At 51.1% G+C, this 20,974-nt stretch overlaps 1 protein-coding gene across 1 annotated transcript; it reads right to left on the bottom strand.

Moving 5' to 3' along the window:
• Nucleotides 1-887: 887 nt before the first annotated feature.
• On the bottom strand, nucleotides 888-20,968 carry ALDH9A1 (aldehyde dehydrogenase 9 family member A1). Its single transcript, XM_029935690.1, has 11 exons — nucleotides 20,818-20,968; nucleotides 18,540-18,685; nucleotides 12,635-12,764; nucleotides 11,588-11,722; nucleotides 10,410-10,606; nucleotides 9,659-9,799; nucleotides 7,799-7,987; nucleotides 7,463-7,550; nucleotides 4,968-5,109; nucleotides 2,652-2,764; nucleotides 888-1,240 (listed from the first exon to the last, which is right to left on the bottom strand). Exons 1-11 carry the CDS (start codon nucleotides 20,924-20,926, stop codon nucleotides 1,146-1,148), a joined length of 1,485 nt encoding a protein of 494 aa, XP_029791550.1. The 5' UTR covers nucleotides 20,927-20,968; the 3' UTR covers nucleotides 888-1,145.
• Between the last annotated feature and the right edge of the window lie 6 nt (nucleotides 20,969-20,974).

Raw genomic sequence — 20,974 nt, 5'->3', positions numbered from 1 at the left:
CTTCTCCGGACAACCCTCACCAACGTGGTGATCAGACACCAACTATTGCCCTCAAAGGAAGAGAAAGTGGCAGCGTGAGAAGTCGCCAGGGCCGGACGCTCCGCCAGCCAGCCTCTGCTTGTCAGGGCGCGAAGAACATGGAGCCGAAAAGCTCCCACAGGCCATGCACATTTGCTACAGCAAGTCCAGCCCGGCCTTGTGGACTCGGTGCAAAGCGCGAACCTCCTGCCTTCCACACTGAACCCTGGCCCCTACTCTGTGAACCACTATAACCTTGAGATGTGCTTAGTTTTAAAACATGAAGCGGAAAGAATTTTTTTTAATGTTTATTTTGAGAGACAGAGTGGGAGCAGGGGGTGTGTGGGGTGGGGGGGACACAGAGAGACAGAGAGACACAGAACCCAAAGCAGGCTCCAGGCTCTGAGAGCCCAGCGTGGGTCTCAAACTCGTGAACTGTGAGATCATGACCTGAGCCGGACACGTAACCCACTGAGCCGCCCAGGTGCCCCGAAGCTGGAAGGATGAACAGTGTGGTTAGTTTCATCGCGGCGTGGCCCAGGAGCGTACACTATTTTGGCTCAAAGAAGGGAGAAAGCTGTAGCTCAAGGACTGGATGCCAGCTTCCCCCGCCAGCACCGAGTGGAAACCAAGGGTTTACTCTGGCAAGTGAAGCAGCCCGTGGAATGTGACCCTGGCCAGTATCGCCATCCCGACTGTCAACTTCTGCAACGCAGCCAACGACAAGGGGCCAGAGCTCCAAAGCGTCAAGGGGCAGAAATCCGCTCTACCTGCTCCACCGGGAACCGGACCGGACACCAGGTCTCTGAAGGGAGCCAGAGAAGGAGCACTGTCGGCCACAGACGAAGTAGAATTCCGGTCCCACTCCCCGTTCTCCAGAAGCGTGTTCAAGATTTCAGGGAAATCTGCTTTGAGAAAATCACGACTCTCTCGATTCTCTAAAAGGCACTTGTGCACATTTTCAATCAGGAAGGGGACTGAGAGGTAAGGAAGGAAGAACGCCAAGCTGTTCCCTTATCCCAAGGGATGCAATTCAGGGACTGAAACGAAGGCAGCTGAGTGGCTGCCCTGGAGATTTCAGTTCTTGTTCCACGGCTGGCCACGCGGACGGGGCTTGCTTCGTGTTTTCAGAAAGCACATTCCACGTCACCCATCTCCACGCACACAGTCTTCAGCTGTGAATAGTATTCAATGGTCACGCGGCCATTCTCTCTGCCAAACCCTGAAAGGAAGAGAAGGGTGAGGACGGGCCACCACTGCAGTGGCCTCAACAGTCACGGGGACCTTCAAAGACAGCTGCTCCCTCTGGAGAAGAACAGAGCTGACAAGCCCTAAGTGCGCCTATGAGCTGTAGGGCTAGGTGCGGGCGACGTGACCCACCGGCCCTTGGGGATGGAATTCCTACAACAGGAATTTTAATTTCAGGTACCGACTAGTCTGGGTTGAGATCTGAAAGCGTCTGGACCTTCCCATCAAGTGTGAAAGTCTCTACAACAATCACCGGATGCCTTTCAAAGTTAGTGCTCACTTAGAACGGACCTCAACATGACAGGTTTTCTAGCCCTTTCTTATACTAAACCTGTTACAAGGTTACCCGCTAAAGGACAGCATCCTGGGCTTGGCCTTTCCCGGCCCCCTGCCTCAGACTTTGGGAGGTTCTGCCTCCAGAGGGCAAGGCCCAGTCCCCCCAAAATACACATCTCAGGGGGCACTATTCAAAAGAAAAGGTGTCCGGCCCTTGCAGGCCTCACTGTCTTGGTTCCCTCCCATCCCCCCGCTCCAGGGCACAGAGCTAGCTGGGCGTGCAAGGCAGGGGGCTGCACTGCACATCTGCCCTTGGTCCCGCCCTCTGCTACCCCAGCAGAACAGGCCTGAGGACACCGACCCACAGGTCCCAAACCGAGGGGGAGGAGCAGAGCCAGCCAGGGAGCACGCACCAGCAGAGCACTGCACACCCGCCATCCCACAAACGCCCCTTGGCACACCTGCGCCCCCAGTGCACACATGCCCACACACCTGCCCAGGGGCTGGATCCACGTTCCAGAGCAAGGGAAGGGCACTGAGCGACTATTTGCAGGCAGCGAGCTCCTGCGAGCCTGCCCCAGTGCCCCCCTCCTCACACCGGAGGAGCATGGTCACCCCGTCACTGGGCCGCGGGGGAGGGGGACCGTCCCCGTGCGACATTGTAGGACAACCAGCACAGCCGTGACTGTTCAGTGTTAGACTCGGGGCTTTTCAGTGACTTGGGCAGAATAAAGTAAACAAATACAGGCTTTCGGCAGTGCCGTCTTAGAGACACTGCACCCAGAAACCCCACGGGGGATGATGAGAGACGTCCCAAGTCTGGAGCCCCTGGGAGTGGTCTTGTGCCGCCAGCGATCACAGACCGTGAAGAAAAGGTAATTCTACCCATGAGACGGACTGGTCTGAGACGCCCACAAGCCGGGCTAGGTAAGCATCAGAACCTTCTGGAGAGCTCTGCGGGGAAAGGGAGTGTGGCGCCCATGCCCAGAGGCCAGTGCAGTGAGGCAGCGGGGACCGGAGTCCGTGTGCGTTCCTGGATGATCCGGGCCCACGGGATGAGCCTGGTCCTCGCGGTCTGAGTCACGGTCCGTACCTCCCCGGCTCCTCACCTGACCTCTTGTACCCGCCGAAGGGCAGCTCCACCGGGCTGACGTTGTAGTTGTTGACGAAGCACATCCCGGCCTGCAGCCCGGCCACCACCCTGTGTGCGCGCTGCACGTCCCTGCAAAGACCAGACCGTTACTCCGCAGGGAAGGGGGGCCGCCGGCCCTAAAGGCTTGGAGATGCTGCCAGATTCTGGCTTCCTCAGGGAGTGTTAAAGCCTCACGGCGTCCGGGCAGAACAGACAGAAGGATCTGAGCTTCAGAGCCTCCTCCAAAAGCATCTATGAAATACGGAGCAGCAGCTAGGAGGCCAAGACGCTCAATGGGGAGAAAGGGCCAGAACACAGGCCGCCCACGGGCCACGAGGACGGAAGGGAGATGCCTTTCCTATGCCATATATAAAACTAACTCAGACGGGTTGCAGGCCTAACCCATCAGAGCAAAAACCCATAAAGCTCCTCCAGGAAAATAGGAATGAATCTTCAGAATCTTGGGTTGGACCAAGCCTTCTCGGACAGGACACCAAAAGTAAGAGAAAAAAAGAAAAAAGAATTAGGCTTTGTGAAAATTTAACATTTTGGTACTGCAACTCAGCTGAACAGGAAAAGTGGAAAAGACCCCTGTGAGGGATGCAAATCAAAACCGGGGGAGGCACCACTCACCGCCTCCCCCCACCCCCCGGGGAGGCTCAAGGCACAAGGACAGACAGCGACCTGGGCTGCCCAGGGGACGGGGAGAAGCCGGAAGCTTCCTGCGTGGCTGGTGGGCGCGTGAAACGGCGCCCTGACCTGGGAGCACAGTTTGGCGGTGCCCCAAAGGGTTAAGCAGAGTCGCCGTGGGACCCCCACAAACGGAACACTTCCACACGCAGTCTCAGGTAAGAGTGCCGTCCATCAGCCGGAGGACAGGCACAGTGCATCTACACGATGGAACGCGCGTCAGCGAGCCCCGACAGCCGCTACGACAGCAGCCGGCTGCAGAAGGCCACGCACCGTATGATGCGTTACAGGAGACGCAAACCTGCAGAGACAGCCGACTGACTAGTGGCTGCCGGGGGCCGAGGCAGGAGGGAGGATGTTCCTCGTGTTCACGGGAGGCTTACGTTCTAAAATCACAGTGTGGTGACGCTGGGCCACTCCGTAAATACTACACACCATGGACCCGCACCCTGTAAGCGGATACAGGACTCGAGCTAGAAGCCGTTAGACCAGCGCAGCGCACCGGAGTCACCCTCCTCGTGACTGCCTCGGTCTGGGCCGCGGGGACGTCACCCGTTCGCCGCTCGTGGGGGGATTTACAGGGCAGTGAAATGCCGTCGTCCAAGTCCACTGAACGCACAACTCCAAGAGTAAACCCTCAGGGAACTGGGGTCCTTGGGGATGACGATCTACCCAAGTTGGTTTACCAGTTAGAACCAAGGTGCCGCTCTGGTGGGGAGAAGCTGACAGTGAAGGAGGCTGGGGGAGTTGGGGGAGGGGGAAGACGGGAAACCACTGCGCCTTCCACTCAGTTTTTTGGTGAACCTAAAATTAGTCTGAAATGAAAGTCTAAGTAAAAAGCAAGCGCACGGGGAAGCGGCAGCCCCTCGATCTTCTCTTCTGAGCTCAGAGGAGCCATCCCATCGGGTCCTCAGGGACGCCTGTGTCCTCCTCCCCAGGTTCCTCACCACGAAGCTACAGAAAAAACTCAACCTCATGAATCACCAAAGAAATGGCACAATTCCAAGTCTGCTTCCTCCTGCTGCCAAAGACGATCAAAGATTGTGCGTAACCAAGCAACTTCCCATTTTCCATTTGAAGGAAACTCTGCTCCCAAATCACTAGTTTATTTACAGAGATATTGAGCACAATATTACTTACAGCACTTACAAATGGAAACAATACATAAGAAACAACCAAAAAAATGCCTACATATTTTACGGTGCATTCCAGTTAGGAACTACTTTAATCATGTTTTTGAAGACCACTACTGCCCAGTGTTTAAAGGCTCCCAGGTTTCTAAATTCCCTGAGATGTATGTTTTCAATAAGGCCCCAACCTGTTGCTTTGCATTGATCAGAACCATACAGATCTGACCAATGAATGAACAGGATAGAATTTTCATCGACAACGTTACATCTCAATTTGAACTCAACAGCAGGGTTCCCTAGCCATCCAGGACCAACTACAACTTGCTACCTCGGCACCTTGTGGCTTCACGGAAGCAAACAGAAGATGCGGGTGACAGTGCAAACCCGGGGAGGAAATGAGAGCAGTGATGTCTAAGCAGACCCCCCAGCAGGCCCATTCCTGCGGGGCTGCCGGAGGCACCTTCCCCGCATACCTGGTAAAGACACCAGCCGCCAGGCCGAAAGTGGTATCGTTGGCTCTTTCCAGAACCTCAGCTTCGGTGTCAAACGGTAAAATGGACATAACCGGTCCAAAGATCTCTTCCTTCACGCAGGTCATGTCATCTCTGCAGTCAGCTGCAAACGGTATGACAAAGCCAACGTCAGGGAAGGGATGCTTGTGCCCGAAACACATGGCAGGAAGAAGGGCATGAGAACCCTACTGGGAAACACCTGCTTTGTAGGAGCCGAGGCCAGAAAGCCAGCTCCTCCCATCTCTGCAAGGAGGACAAGCCTACGATCTCTCAAGAGCTGGTTTGGAGCCTGTGAATAACAACAATGGGAGAAAAGCGCTCTAGCTGCCCGTATGTTATTACACTGTACTTTGGGGACACCTGAACTATCTTCAGAGATCTAGTACGTAATTCTTAGTATTGTGCGGAAGGATAGTTCATTATGTCCTAATTCCTTGAAGACTAGGAATCCACATACAATTTTTAGGGAAACAGTTAGCCAGACTTATGACTCAGGACAATGTATTACCCAGCAGTCCCAGAAAAAAAAATTTTTTTAACCTTTATTTATTTTTGAGACAGAGCACAAGTGGGGGAGGAACAGAGAGACTGAGAGAGGGAGACACAGAATCCAAAGCAGTCCCCAGGCTCTGAGCTGTCAGCACAGAGCCTGACACGGGGCTTGAACTAATGAACCGAGAGATCATGACCTGAGCCAAAGTTGCTCAACCAACTTGAGCCACCCGGGGACCCCGTTCCCAAAAACAATTTTATTACCCCCAAAGGCTGAGAACCCCACAGGCCTCAGTTTACAGTGACTTCTATGTTGGAGAGTCAAAGGAGACGCAAAGACAAACAGCTGACATACACAGAAAGCGAAGATTCCTGCCTGAAACAACGCTTCCTGGATTTTAGCTCCCAAACCTTAAGTTAATCTAGACTCTGGAGTCACTCACTTTAATATGAATAAAAATGAATTGGGGGCTTATTAAAAAGCAGATCACGAGGCCCGACTCCCTGAGAGTTACACGCAGGGGTCCAGAGTAGGGGCCAGGAATCTGCTTCTTGAACAAGTTTTCCAAGTGGCACGGACATCATGGACCCCAAACCACCAGGCTTTTGGGAATCGCTAGGCTAAAGTTCAGTATGGTTAGCTCCCTGGTCTTTGCCAAGTTCACAGCCTGTTTAAGAAAAATTTTGTCCCGAGGGCACCTGGGTGGCTCCGTCACTTAAGTATCCGAGTCTTGATTTTGGCTCAGGTCATGATCTCACGGTTCAGGAGATCGAACCCTATGTCAGGCTCTGTGCTATCAGCACAGGATTCTCTCTCTCCCTCTGCCCTTCTCCCACTTACACTTTCTCTCTCTCTCAAAATAACCTTTAAAAAAAAACTTTTTTCCTAATTGTAAAATACACATCTGTGAAAAATCTCTAGTATTCAAAAACATACAAATTATAATAAAAATCCTCTTTAATTCCAGCAGCCAGATAAATCCCCTCTTTATAGTTTGATGCATACTCTGCTCCTTCTGTCTTACGTCCACATTTCTTAATAGATTTGGGTTAATACCATACAGAGTATCATTTAACCTTTACTTTTTCCTTAAAAATCTATTGTAAACTTTTCCTGTTCACTTAAATAACTACCAGCTTAATCCATGTTATGTTGCGTTCACAGCTTTCAAACCTCAGTGGATCTTTTTTCTTAGCAAGGCCTAAAGGTTTAAAATCCAGCAAAGAGTCAAGTGCTGAAAAATGACCCTACTTGTCTAAGGGACAAAACTCAGCTGAATCGACCTTCTGGATAAGATGTAAGAAATCACACAACATAATTCAACCTGTATATAGATTTTTAAAGCCTACTACACCACCACTCTTCTGACACATGGGCGTTTATTTGTGGATTGTGATGTCTATTGTAAAAGGACAGAGGAAGGCACAGGCGAGCGGCAGACCTGGGGCTGCGGTCGCCTCTGAGGTGGGAAGAAGTGGACTTGGGGACAGCGGGGGGACCATACAGTGGACTGTCCAAATCTGGGGATGTTTAAGATCGAGAGGAGGTGCTAAAAATTATGAAACTGCATAATTTTTTAAAAATATTGCTGTACTGACAAATTAAGGATTTATTATATGGATGACACATATAGTTAAAGAAAAACATCCTCCATCAACTTTCTTAAGAAATGAAATTCATTAGTTTTTTATCAAACATGCACTTCCTTTTTTTTTTTTTTTTTTTGAGCTTCTTGCTTCCGGAACAACAGGTGCAGAGCCAGGTAAGTCTCGGGTAAACTAACCACACGGCCGTCCACAAGGAAGGGCACGCGGGAGCTAAGGGAGACCTTGACTCCTTCACCCGAGCAGCGGGGACACAGTCTGCCAGCATTTGCTTTACACCCTACACGTGTTTTATAAATACCCTTCTCTAGCCAACATTTAAGTCCCACTGTTTAAAAGTGAACAAGGAAAGGACGTACTCAGTACGCAAGGCCTCATGTAATACCCGTCCTTTAACTTGGGATCTTCGGGCACGAACACGTCTCCACCACACAGCACTGTGGCGCCCTGCCCAAGAGGAAGAAAGAAACGCACATTTTATGTTGAACTTACAACCCTGAAACGTGGCCCTGAAGTGTTAAGGGTGTCCCGAACGGACGCACGGTCACTCCACTGCAGGTGCAGCGCAGGGCACGGCTGGGGACTCGCCACCAGGCAGGTACACGGGCCAGGAGCACACACAGCGCGGACCTTGCCCTGGTCCCCCTCTCCCGCCCTCCACCCCCCTTCCCTGCCCAGCCCACCCCATCTCTCACCTGCTCTTTTGCCAGCTTAACAAACCCAAGCACTCGCTCCAGGTGTGGGCGGTTGATGAGGGGGCCCATCCTTGTGCCTTCCAGAAGGGGGTCTCCAATTTTTATCCCCTGGGTCCGTTTCACCACTTCTTTTGTAAATTTCTCGAGAATTTCCTTTTGCACAAATACTCTTGTGCCATTACAACAAACCTGAAGGACACACACAAATTTGTACCCATGTAAGGAAGGAAAAAGGAAAAGGGGGCAGAATCCAGCAGCGTTAAACTTAAAAGGAGACAGCAGACCTTTTCAAAAGGTTAGTTCCATCTCTCAAAATTATCCCCATACTGACCCATGTGTAACTAGGGACACACCACCCTACCAACAACAAAAACACCTGCCTGCCCTTTGAGAGAGAGTGAGGTCTTCTTGTGCGTCTACATTTCCTTAATGCTGTTCATAGATCCATGAGCCACAAGACCTCTCCTACGGCTTCCTGTCAGCGGCAGAACGAGGCCAAGTATTTTAAGAGTAGGAAGGGAGGAAGGGTGAAAATAGACCAAGACCTAAGGGCATGAGCCTAATAAAAACCTGAAGCATTTCTCAGTCAATGTCTGGCTCTGAAATCACAAATGAGTCGTGACCATTCAGACCCTCCTGTAGACAGGAGCATAAACACTATTCTAGCGCCCTCAGAAGATGCTAATGTCCCAAAATACAGCCAAGTACTCGTGCTCGTGGAGTAACGAAGACCTATCAAAAGATCACAGAAAGGGGCTGCTGCCAGCCAGATCTGAAACCATTTAAGCATCAAAAGAAATAATGATAGTAATGAACTGTAATCCACAGAACGAAGAAAGAATCCATGGTCCACAATATTAAATGAGTGGGGGCGTGGGGGGAACAAAAAGACAAAACACAACATGAGAGAAGGGAAGTTCCTTCTTATGGTAGAGAGTCGGAACTAATAAATGTAGAAAGGGTAACGGAATTGGAAAAATCACCGTTTGGGGACCACCATAATAGGAAAATTTTTCCAGCAAAAGTCACCAAAGGGTGCTCAGACAGGCCGGGGAGAGCTCGGGGGTGCAGAGACCTCGGCCCCGTCACCTATGTGATTCGGCCGAACCACAGAGGACATAGGAACTTCCCAGGAAGACCCGCCCTCAGCGAAGTCAACCACCCCCAAGGAGGACACGCACCACCTTTGTGGTGGCTTTTGCCCAAGATGCATAACCTAAATCTAACCAAAAGGAAACACCGGACAGACCCCCCACCACCATGAGGGACATTCTACAGAATACACAGCTTATAGCCCCCAAAATATCAGGGTCCTGGAAAGATAAGAATAACGGAAGAGCTAACTGTTCCGGACTAAAGGAGATTACGGAAACCCAAGTCAATGCAACACACCTTCCTGAATTAGGTCTTGGACCAGAGAAAAGAGATGGTGGGGGGTGGGGTTTTGTCTTTTTTTTTCTTTTTACACAAAAAGGATGACCAGCAAACGAATGACACATGACCAGGGGCTGTGGACAGAGAACAGTCTACATGGGGTGGCTGATTTTCCCGTGCGCGCTGTGCTCACGTAAGAGGACACACTCATTTCTAGGAAAGGCACAGGCGCCTGAAGTGACGTGTCTCACGTCTGCAACTTTCAAACCGTTCAGGAAAAAATAACAAGCACACATACGTACAGAGACAAACAGAACGATAAAGGAGATGTGATCAAATGTTAACATCAAGGGCGCCTGGGAATTCTTTGTGCCCTGGGCCACGCTTCCGGCAACGCGCAATCATTTCAACACAGAGAGCTTCAGACGTGCTGTTGTTACACGAAGCGGGGAGGCTCTCCTGCCCCAGGCCTCGGACGGTGCCCACCTCGCCCTGCGTGAGGAAGTTGGCCATCAGCGCTCCCTTAACCGCGTTCTCCAGGTCACAGTCGGAGAAGATGATCAGGGGAGATTTGCCTCCCAGCTCCAAGGTGACGGGTTTGATTCCTTTAGCTGACATCTCCATGATCTTAAAGAACAAGGACACACACACTCAGAAGCTTACCACAAAGGGAACTTCCGGGAGGCCAGCCGGAACCTGGGCCTCCAGGCATCCTGAACCTCATGGGACCTGCAGCCTTGCTCCTGTCGATGGCTCTGCCCCTCATCTGTTTAGAACAGTCTTTTCCAGAACACTGGAGAGAATCTCAGGGCTGCGGCTGACATTCTGAAGAGGGACTTCATTTTAAAACTACTGGCCACTCATGTGTCATGGGCAGAAACTCTGCTGATACTGTTACTGGGGTGGAGGCTACCGATTAAGGTCAAAACCATACGTCAGAAATGCACTGAGCAAACAGCCCTTCCTTCTGAGGCGGGTTCTACGCAGGCGAGCCGACGCCGGAGATGCAGAGGCAGCCAGGCCCCGAGCTCAGACACGGGCGGGAGGCGAGGACTTCCGTCCCCACGGGGCCTCTCCAGTCAGCGGTCCGCGTCATCCTGCACTGTGCGTCCCTCCCGGCTTGACACCTCAAAGTACCCTTCAGACCTTTGCCCCTGAACCCTGCGCCCCCTCCCAGTTCATGCCGGGTCAGACCGGAAGACAAGCCCCGACGTGTGCTGTGCGTGGGCCCGCTCACCTTCGAGCCGGTGGGCACGCTCCCCGTGAAGGACACTTTGGCCACGTCACGATGCAGACACAGAAACTGGCCCGTGGCGGCGCCTCCTTGCACCACGTTGAAGAGCCCGGGGGGCGCGCCGGCCTCCGTGTAGATCTCGGCCAGCAGCAGCACCGACAGCGGCGTGAAGGGCGACGGCTTAAAGACCATGGCGTTGCCTGCGCAGACCCGAGACACAAGCACGGAAGGCTTCCTAACACTGGGGGTCCTCGGAGGGCAGGAGGGGGCGGGAGGACGAGGCAAGAGCAACCCCACAGGTGCCAGGGCGGGATGGGGAGTGCGGGGGGGGGGGGGGGGCTCAGTCGGTGGGCATCGGGCTCTCGGTTTCAGCTCAGGTCATGATCTCACAGTTCGGGAGTTTGAGCCCCGCTGACAGCGCAGAGCTCACCTGATGTTCTCCCTTGCTCCCTCCCTCTGCCCCTCCCCTGCTCCCATGTGCGCTCTCTCAAAAATAAACAAACTTAAAAAAAAAAACCAAAATCTTTAAAAGCTGAAACCGAAGACCAGGAAGGTGAACTTGTTGGGCGTCTCCCAAGCCAGTGGCTCAGGCGTGGTCCTCCCGACTCCCGGAGGCTCCAGCCCACACAACCACGTGCGAAAGCAGAACCACGTGTGGCGGCAACACAGGAAGAACTTCAGTTTTTTCAGTAGGAGAAACCTTTCGAAGTCAGCCGGCCAGTCCCTCTGATGCCAGCCTTATCCTCTCTCTTAAGACACAACTGGAGGAGGAGGCGGATCTTCTGCTTCAGTCACACCCCCCAGCGCTTCTTCCTACACAAAGGGGCGCCCCACCACCCTTGTCCAGAAAGGACAAGAACTTGCACGTGGCACAAATCTGAATCATTTCCATGGTAAAACAGAAGACCTCCGGGACCATCACAAAATAAGTAAGACCAAGCGGGACCATCACAAAATAAGTAAGTCCAAGCGGGAACGACACGGGGACGCAATCCGAGCTCCTAACTACCCTGGAAGCCGGTACGAGGCAGGGCAGGAGGAGACGCAGGTGTTCTGGGGCTCTGGCGCCCCCACATGGGCCCCTTCTGACGTGGAGTGTGAGTGTGGGAATGAGTGTGTGTGCGCACACGAACAGGTGGGGCAGGGAGAGGCCTCACAGGGGGACGAGCGTTCACACTCACCGCACGCCAGCGCCGGGGCGGACTTCCAGCAGGCGATCTGGAAGGGGTAGTTCCAGGCGCCGATCCCCACGCACACGCCCAGCGGCTCTCTCCGGGTGTACCCGAAGGACCCGCCGGGGAGCTGGACGTGCTCGCCTGCGGGGAGAACAGAGTCGTCAGGCGCGTAGGCGGCTCTGCCCCGGACTCCGCCCAACAGGCGCGCTCGGCCCCGCGGCCTCCTCCCCGCCTCCACTCTTCTGTTCTTCCTGTGGAAGGACCTCGCCTCTGCACAGTCACTCCAAGGAAGAATCGCAGCCATCCTCCAAACCCATGTTCACTCAACTTAATACCATTCTCTAAAACCTGAGAGCATCTAACAGATAACAACTTCAAGGAGGGAGATGAGGGGGCACCTGGGTGGTTCAGTCGGTTGAATGTCACACTTCAGCTCAGGTCATGATCTTGTGGTTTGTGGGTTGGAGCCCCATGTCAGGATCTGTGCTGACAGCTCGGAGCCTGGAGCCTGCTTCGGATTCTGCGTCTCCCTCTCTCTGTCCCTCCCCTACTTGCACTCTGTCTCTCTCAAAAATAAACATTAAATGTTTTTTTTAAATGATAGAAATAAGGGGAGGCTGCATAGTGGGACCTACATGTTGCACTTCTGGCTCCTCACAGTCCTCCTGGGTCCTGTGACCTCATCCAACACCAACTACTGTAAACATCACAAAGAATCAAGAAAATCTCTTTTGCTAACTAGGCAGAACTAGTAAACGTCATAACACTGACCGACTCTTGGTTTTTCAACACCTTGGCCTGAAGCTCAGGCACCACGCTAAGTGCTTTCCATAGATTCTCTCACTCAATCCTGACGATAACCCAAGAATGCAGGGATTACCTTCCTTTGTGGAAATGGAGCTGATAAAGTAATTCTCAGGGTCACCGTGCAGAGAGGGGTAAACCCAGGATTTTAACCCGGGTCTGTCTCACGCCCCACACCTCCCGCCTTCACCACGAGGACCCGCTTCTGCCTCCCTGCCAGTGCCCCCCGAAGGCCAGGCTGGGGCTCACCCGCCATGGAGCCCGCCAGGCCCGCGTAGTACTCCAGGCACTGCCACGAAGTGTCCACATCCCAGCGGGCCTCGAAGATGGACTTGCCGTTGTTGATGGTCTCCAGGGTGGCGATCTCCTCCTTCCGCTCCTTTGGGTAGGACGAAGACCGGACTTCAGACGCCCAGCCATACACCCCAAAGTATTCAACACTCAGAATGCACCGCCCAATTTTTAAAAACAGGAACGGCTTGGGCTTTAGAAGGAGTGGCGCCTTCTCATCTGGAAGAGAAGCTTACTGCTATTCCCCCCTCAAGTTAATAGTCACAGACTAAAGACGCATACCCTGTTTCCAGATCACTTGGAAAAGGAACGGTTTGAGAAGCGAATATTATGCCCGTGTACCTGTATAAATACGTATGCATGCGCACGTACGCATTTGCAGGCGTAGAGACAATCCTCACTCCGATAGCCAATGACACGCGATAGCTGAACACACAAGCGGCAGGTGAGGGTTATGTACACGCACGGCTTTATTTCACCCAAAGGCACACAGCACGTGAAAATCACGACATAATTATGTTCTTTCTTTTCCTCCAATGATTATTTTTGAGAGACAGAGTGTGAGAGAGCACATGCGAGCAGAGGAGGGGCAGAGAGAGAGGGAGACACAGAATCCGAAGCAGGCTCCAGGCTCTGAGCTGTCAGCACAGAGCCCGAGGCGGGGCTCAAACCCACAAACCGTGAGATCATGACCTGAGCCGAAGCCAGTTGCTCAACCGACTGAGTCACCCCGGCGCCCCACGATAATTACTTTCCAAGGCTCAGTACTCATCAATTCTCTTATAACACTGTTCCAGGTGTAGCGTACCTGACAGAGATGCTGGAGACAGTCCCGGAAGGACTGGAAAGACTTGGGAAACTGACCTCAAGAGAATTACCCCTTTCTTTGTCCCAAAGATGAAAGAACTGAATGAATGGAACATGTAAGAAATAGACATTTGCTATCACGAACATGACGTAAAATAAATGAGAGGGGGAGAATGTGAAGACACATGAACAGTGAATCAAACAAATGACAAGATGCAGTGGTGAGCCAGACCAGAAGCAAATGGAATGGCCATTGAAGCGATCACACGCTGGTATCCACAGTACAAACACCAGAGAAGAGAAAGCAGGAATGTAAAACTCAACAGGAAATACGGGAAAGGGAGGTTGAGAGTGAGATCTGAACATGGTATATCTCTACAAAGACCCGAGGAATAAACTTTTGACTGAGTTATTCTACCTTCATTAAGAAAAAATATATAGATATTCTCTGCCTTCACGGAACTTAAATCTCAAACAGGAAGCTGGTAAGTTCTAAATAAATCAGCCCAGGCCCTCTGCTGTCAGACACAGCGTCTGTCTCCGCGGCGCCCAACGCCAGCAGTGCTGTGATCGCGGAGGGTTTTCCCTCCTCTGCACACTGTCAAGGCACACTTCCGACCCCTGCCCACGCTCTCCTTGGTGTCCGCCCAGTGCGAGCCAGCTAGGACGCAGGGGGACTCTGCGCAGGCCTGACACTGCGATTTGTGTGAAGCAAATAGGTTTTTTTTAGTTAGTACATTCCAAATGAAAGTACTGGGAACATTGGAAAATATCCAAACTTAAAACACACAGGAAAAAAAACAAAAACAGGAAAAACCCAAACGGTATCAGTAACTATGTTGACAGCTTCAAGCCACCCAGGCTTTCCGTGATTGGAGGCCTTGAGGAGAAGATACAGATGAGAGGGCACAAGTTCAGTTAGAACTTCCTAACTGAGGGGCACCTGGGTGGCTCAGTTGGTTAAGCAGTCAAATTCAGCTTGGGTCATGATCTCGCGGTTCATGAGTTCGAGCCCCACATTGGGCTCTGCACTGACAGCTCAGAGCCTGGAGCCTGCTTCAGAGTCTGTGTCTACTTCTGTCTCTGCTCTTCCCCTGCTCACACTCTGTCTCTCAAAAATAAACAAACATTAAAAAAAAATTTTTTTAAGGAACTTCCTAACTAAAAAAAAAATAAATAAAAACCCTGCCAACCTAGAATTATACACCTACAATTCTTTCAGAAGTAAAGCAAAATGAAAACTTTCAGAGCTGAAGAAACATCACTAGCAAAACTGCGCTACAAGGAATGCTAAAGAAATTTCTTCACGCAGAAAAAAATAAGGACGCCAGATGGGAATCTGGGCCCACAGAAAGGAATGAAGAGCACTGGAAATAGTAAAAACGTGGGTAAATAGAAAATATTTTTACCTTGGGGCACCTGGGTGGCACCTAAGTGTCTGACTCAGTTTCGGCTGAGGGCATGATCTCACGGTTCAGGAGTTCGAGCCCCACGTCGGGAGCTGACAGTGTAGGGTCACCTTGGGATTTTCTCTCCCCCCTTCTCTCCCCCGCCCAAGTCACTCTCTCTCTCTCAAAATAAATTAAACTTTAAAAAAGTAAAAAGATCTTAAAAAAAGGAAGAGAAGAACTAATAACCAAACAAATGAAGGTTATGATCATAGGCTAAGACCAGAGGCTGGAATGTGTTCGGGTATGGGATAATCTGGGGTGTAGGGCACGAGCATCCTCCAGGAGCTGGACAGAGAGATAGCATGTATTTTTGACCAGTACAGGAACACACAGATAGTAATGAAAATGGGGAGAGGTTAAAAGGAAAAGAAAATTAATATCAAATAGTCCATTTCAGAGCAAAAGAATATTGTTATATTTTACTCAGGATTTAAAAAAAAAGTCATTTACTAATGATAAAGGGGCCAATTCCTTTTTGTCTGTTTATTTCTGAGCGAGAGGGAGAGACAGAGCATGGGTGGGGGGGCGGGCAGAGAGAGAGAGGGAGACACAGAATCCAAAGCAGGCTCCAGGCTCTGGGCGGTCTACACAGAGCCCAATGCAGGGCTAAAACCTACGAACCATGAGACCATGACCTGAGCCAAAGTCCAACACTTAATCTACTGAGCCACACAGGTGCCCCAGGGGTCAAGAGAGGCCATGACAACCGTAAATGCTTATGTGCCAAGAAAAAGTGAAAAACTAAAATAATAAATTACCTGCCTTATCACTGTTGGTCTAATTTAAAATGCTTAAGTTTTTATTTATGTATTTTGAGAGAGAGAGGGAGGAAGGGAGGGGAGGAAGAGAGGGACAGACAGAATTCCAAGCAGGCTCCAAGCAGAGCCCAAGGTGGGCTTGAACCCACAAACAAGGAGATCATGACTGGAGCCAAGATCAAGAGTCAGATGCTCAACTGAGCCATCCCAGTGCCCCCAAATTAATCTTTTTAATAATTGGGGTAAATTCTTAGTTGGGAGAAAATTCTCCAGGAACATTCTGACATCACTGTGTGGCCCAGGCTTTCTGAGCAAAGGACCCCGGCAAACTGACTGAGAAGCAAAACAAAGCCTTCGAGAACAGTGTTTCCTAAAGACAGAGGCGCCTGGAGCGGGGAGGAGATGGAAAGTTCTCCGCCTCCCCTTTTTGGGGACATTTGCTCACTTTCCAGGGAAAGAAACCCAGTCGCGCCTTCACCCTGGAGATCAGTTTAATAAAGAGGAACCTCTCTAGCTGCAGAGGAGAGCAGGCACAGACGTGAGGGCGGCTGGTGCACGCACGGGGTCTCCTGACTTCGGGACTCCCGTCCTGTGGGGCTCCCGTCCTGTGGGGCCGCCCGCTGCAGCCAAGAGGGTAGCGTGCGTGTCACTGCCTCTCCCCATGGGGGCTTCGGCGGGGAAAACTAGTGCTGAGGCACTGCTCTGGCTGCTGCACTTGACTGTGAGTGATGAACCACACCCTTCTCTAGTCTACCAATTAGTCTTCGTCATCCACCCCCCCCCCCCCCCCCCCCCCCGCGCGCACACACACACACACATTTTCTTCTTAATTTCCTAAAACAAAGTACAGTAAAGCCTTGGATGGTGAATACCGTGTTCTGCAATTGTTCCGCACGACAGGCAAACATCTCCAATAAATTTTAACTTGATAAACCAGTGGTGTCTGGCAATATGAGTCCTACGGGACACAGAGAGTCACATGATCACAACTGAGCCAATGGTTCTGGAAATTCACTTTGATATGCAAGTGCCTTGGAATCGCAGGTGCCGACTGAACACACTCATGAGAACATAAAATCACCACCAGAGTTCTACAACTCAGAGATAACCACGATTTGTATTTTGGTGTACATCTGTCTGAATTTTCTAATTTTCTGTAGCAAGCACCTAAGTCTTTTTGCTTTTAAAGACTGTGAAAGGTTTAGCGGCTCAAACAGCGGAGTATGCAATTCTTGATCTCGGGGTCATGAGTTCGAGTACCATGTTGAATGTAAAGGTAACTGAAATAAACAGATTTTTATTTTAAAAGACTATAAAGGGGCACCTGTGTGGCTCAGTCGGTTAAGCAGCCGACTTTGGCTCAGGTCCCGATCTCGCGGTTCGTGAGTTCAAGCCCCGCACTGGGCTCTGGGCTGACAGCTTAGAGCCTGAAGCCTGCTTCAAATTCTGTGTCTTCCTCTCTCTCTCCCCCTCCCGTGCTCGTGCTCTGTATCTCAAAAATAAATACATGTTAAAAAACATAATTTAAAAAAAGACTGTAAAAAGTTTAACTTTGTTTTTTTTAATTTTTTAAATATTTATTTATTTTTGAGAGAGAGAGAGAGACAAAGCGTGCAGGGGAGGGGCAGAGAGACAGAGACACAGAATCTGAAGACAGGCTCCAGGCTCTGAGCTATCAGCCCAGAGCCCAGCGCAGGGCTCGAACTCACGAACCACGAGATCATGACCTGAGCCTGAGTTGGCCACTTAACCGAATGAGCAGCCCAGATGCCCCTTAACTTTGTTTTTTAAGAACAGAGTATCGGGGCGCCTGGGTGGCTCAGTCGGTTAAGCGTCCAGCTTCAGCTCAGGGCATGATCTCACAGCTCATGAGTTCGAGCCCCGCATCGGGCTCTGTGCTGACAGCTCAGAGCCTGGAGCCTGCTTCAGATTCTGTGTCTCCCTCTTTCTCTAATCCTCCCCTGCTCACACTGTCTCTCAAAAATAAATAAAAAACATTAAAAAAAAAAAAGAACAGAGTATCTAGGGGCACATGGAACGCTCAGTTTTTGAGTGTTCAAGTCTTGATTTTGGCTCAGGTCATGATCCCAGGGTCGTGGGACTGAGCCCCACATCGGGCTCTGAGCAGAGTGTGGAGCCTGATTAAGATATTCTCTTACTCTTCCCTGCCCCCCTCCCCTTCCCATGCTCCAAAACTGGAAGGAAAAAAAAAAGAGAAAGAGAGAGAAAGAAAAAGAGAATATCTATATATCTATGAAATCTTCCCAGGCAATTAAGGTAGAAAATGCATCTGAAAAAGAAAATTTAAGAGTCACCAGAGGAAAAAGTAAGCAGGAAACGAGTACACAGAGTTAAAAAAAAAAAAAAAAAGAGAAGGAGACAAGCTGCGAAGGACATATTCTAACAAAGAGAAAATCACCAGCCGAGGGAGAGCTCACAGAGACCCAACACCCAGAAGGCAATTCATCAAAGAAAGCAGGTCCTATATACACCTAGGTGATCAAACGAAAATGTTTCTTCCTGGCTCTTGGGTGGCTCAGCTGGTCAAGCATCTGGCTTCGGCTCAGGTCATGATCTCACAGTTTGTGAGTTCGAGCCCCGGCCAGGAAACAGGAGCCCCGCTTCGGGTGAGCCCCACTTCTCTCACTTGCACCCTCTCTCTCAATGAAAAAAGAGAGAGAGAAAGAAAAGAATATGTGTAAATGTGTTTCCATGTCGTGTAAAAAAAAAAAAAAAAAAAAAAAAAAGACCTAACAAACCATCAAAGTCTAACAGCAAATCCACACAAAGAACCCTCAGGCGACGCAAGGGGGCGCTTCTGCAAGAGAGAAAAAAGTGAAAACCTACCCTTATTATCCTGGCAGCCTCCAAAAGAACTCGACAGCGCTCCATGCCAGATTTCTGACTCCAGATTTTAAAGGCAGCCTTTGCATCCTGGACAGCCAAGTTTACTTCCTTCTCTCCGGAGCACGCAAACGTGGCGATCACTCGCCCTATGAGACAGGAAGGTCACTGCTGTCGCCAGCACTGCCTCTCATTCACAGAACCCAGTCTCCAAATTCTCTTACGTGACCTGCTTCCTGTTAAGTGTGGGCTGATTTAACGAGCCCCACCCCCCTAACGCCAGCAGTTCTTCCTTCAATTTTGAGGTGACTGCCCTTTAAGAACCTAGTAAAAGGGGCAGACTCCTCTCCAGGAAAACGTACTTCACCGCATCACAGAATGAGAGGCAGACCAGGCCCCTTGCCCTGAGCGCAGCCTGACCCGCGCCCCCGCCCGCCATCCGGGTTAAGCACCCCTGTCCTCCTCTATTTTACAGCTGGGTTTTGCAATCTTCCTCAGCAATGGTTGATAAGCTCAGGAGTCTTGTGAAATCAAAGCTAAGAATAGGCAGTTCGTGGGGTTATAAACTCTCGGTTAAGATCCCTGCTCTCTGTTCTGTCAGTCATATCATACTGCTGACACTTGGTGAATCCCAAACAGCCATACCAGGAAAACCTAACCCTAAACACAAGAAAATAATTTCCCTCCAAATATAGCAAAGTCCAGTCTCTCCCCCTTACGCCAAGGTCATTCCCTATCTCGGGGCAAAATACAACCCACAATCCCAAGGGGTGTGACGGGCTCTCCCAGAAAATTCTTTAAGGACCCCAACCAGCAGTTCCTTCTCCCTCCCCCTCTATGAACCTCTGGGAGGCTGCCTTGTCCAGACAGATTTCACCAGCCTGCAATTCCCGCTAAAATTCGAATAGTTAGTTGGTAAAGGGAGTGGCTACAGTTTACACACACTGTAGGTAATTAAAATACAGAGCAAATTTTCTTTCTCTTGTGTAACTGTGGGGATGGGGGTAAAGAAGCTGTTTCCCCCAGGAGGGTCTGATGACCCCTGGGGCCCCTTCCTGCTCAGACGAGGTTACAGCTGCTCTGTGGCTGGGTGTGATTCATGGATCCTAAATCCTCCAAGTCTTTTGCAACCCAGTTTCGTCTCTGGCTACCCGCCATCTGGTTTGCACAAAACATTTATTTACATTTTTCGCCCCACAAATATTCCATAAAGCCAGCAAAACACATCAACCCAAAACCTCTTCCTCATTAGCTGTGTGATTTTCAGAATTCTCAGAGCAAATCCAGGGCCCAGCGCTGCGCTTGGCAACTTGAAGCACGGCTTTTTCCCCCTTCCCCAATTCGTTTTGTTTGTTTTAATATTTATTTTTTTAAAGAGAGAGAGAGAGATTGAGATCCAGGGAGGGGCAGAGAGAGAATGAATCTGAAGCAGACCCCATGCTCTGAGCTGTCAGCACAGATACCGACATGAACGGTGAGATTATGACCTGAGCCAAAGCCAGAGGGTTAAAGGCCTGGGCCGCCCAGGCGCCGCTCCCTTTCCCAATTCTGCTGCACCCACGCAAGTATTTTAACACTAGGAGGTGGCAACAGAGTTGTCACTCGCGCTCATGAGAGCCACCTGCTCAAGCTCCTCCATTCTCTGCACCGATGTTCTCACCTGCTACCTTCAAGCAATCCTAATCCTCTTCCATGCACCTGGTTGAAGGCACTACAGTAGTTCTAACCTTAAACATTAAATAAGGGCACCTGGGTCACTCAGCTGGTCTTGGTTTCAGCTCAGGGCATAATCTCAGGGTTTGTGAGTTCAAGCCCATGTCTGGCTCCACACTGACACCAGGAAGCCTACTTGGGATTCTCTCTTCCTCTCTACTCCTCCCCCGTTTGCGCTCTCTCTAAATAAATAAAGTAAAAATTTAGTCGTGAAGTGCCTGGGTGGTCCAGCCAGGATAAGCCTCGACTTCGGCTGGGGTCCTGGATCTCAAGGTTCGTGGGTTCAAGCCCCAGGTGGGGGGCTTGGTGCTGACAGCTTCAGAGACTGGAACCTGCCTCGGATTCTGTGTCTCCTCTCTCTGCTCCTCCCTCGCTCCTGCTCTGGTCTCTCTCAAATATGACTAAATATCCCCCTGGTCCTCCCACCAAGACCCCCGCCCGCCCCCCCCCCCGCCACGATCCCCCAGCCTCCCGCCGCGTTACCCAGCCCCGGCCCCCTGCCACTATCCCCGGGGCTTCCGCCGCGTCAACCCTGGCCCCGCCACCCGGTCGGTCTCCATCCCGTTACCAGTTGCGGGCTCGAACGCCTTCTCGGTGCCGGAGGCGTCCGCCGGTTCCACGCGGGCCCCGCCACGATAATTGAGCGGCTGAGACGTAATAAAAGTGCCAGTGCTCATGGCTGCGACAGGACAAGGCCGAAGAGTGCGGACAAGAGGCGAGAACGC

Source organism: Suricata suricatta, chromosome 3, assembly GCF_006229205.1.
Source record: "Suricata suricatta isolate VVHF042 chromosome 3, meerkat_22Aug2017_6uvM2_HiC, whole genome shotgun sequence".
Classification (NCBI taxonomy): domain Eukaryota; kingdom Metazoa; phylum Chordata; class Mammalia; order Carnivora; family Herpestidae; genus Suricata; species Suricata suricatta.
Note: the sequence above shows the minus strand (reverse complement) of the source record. Positions and strands in the feature narration are given on the sequence as shown.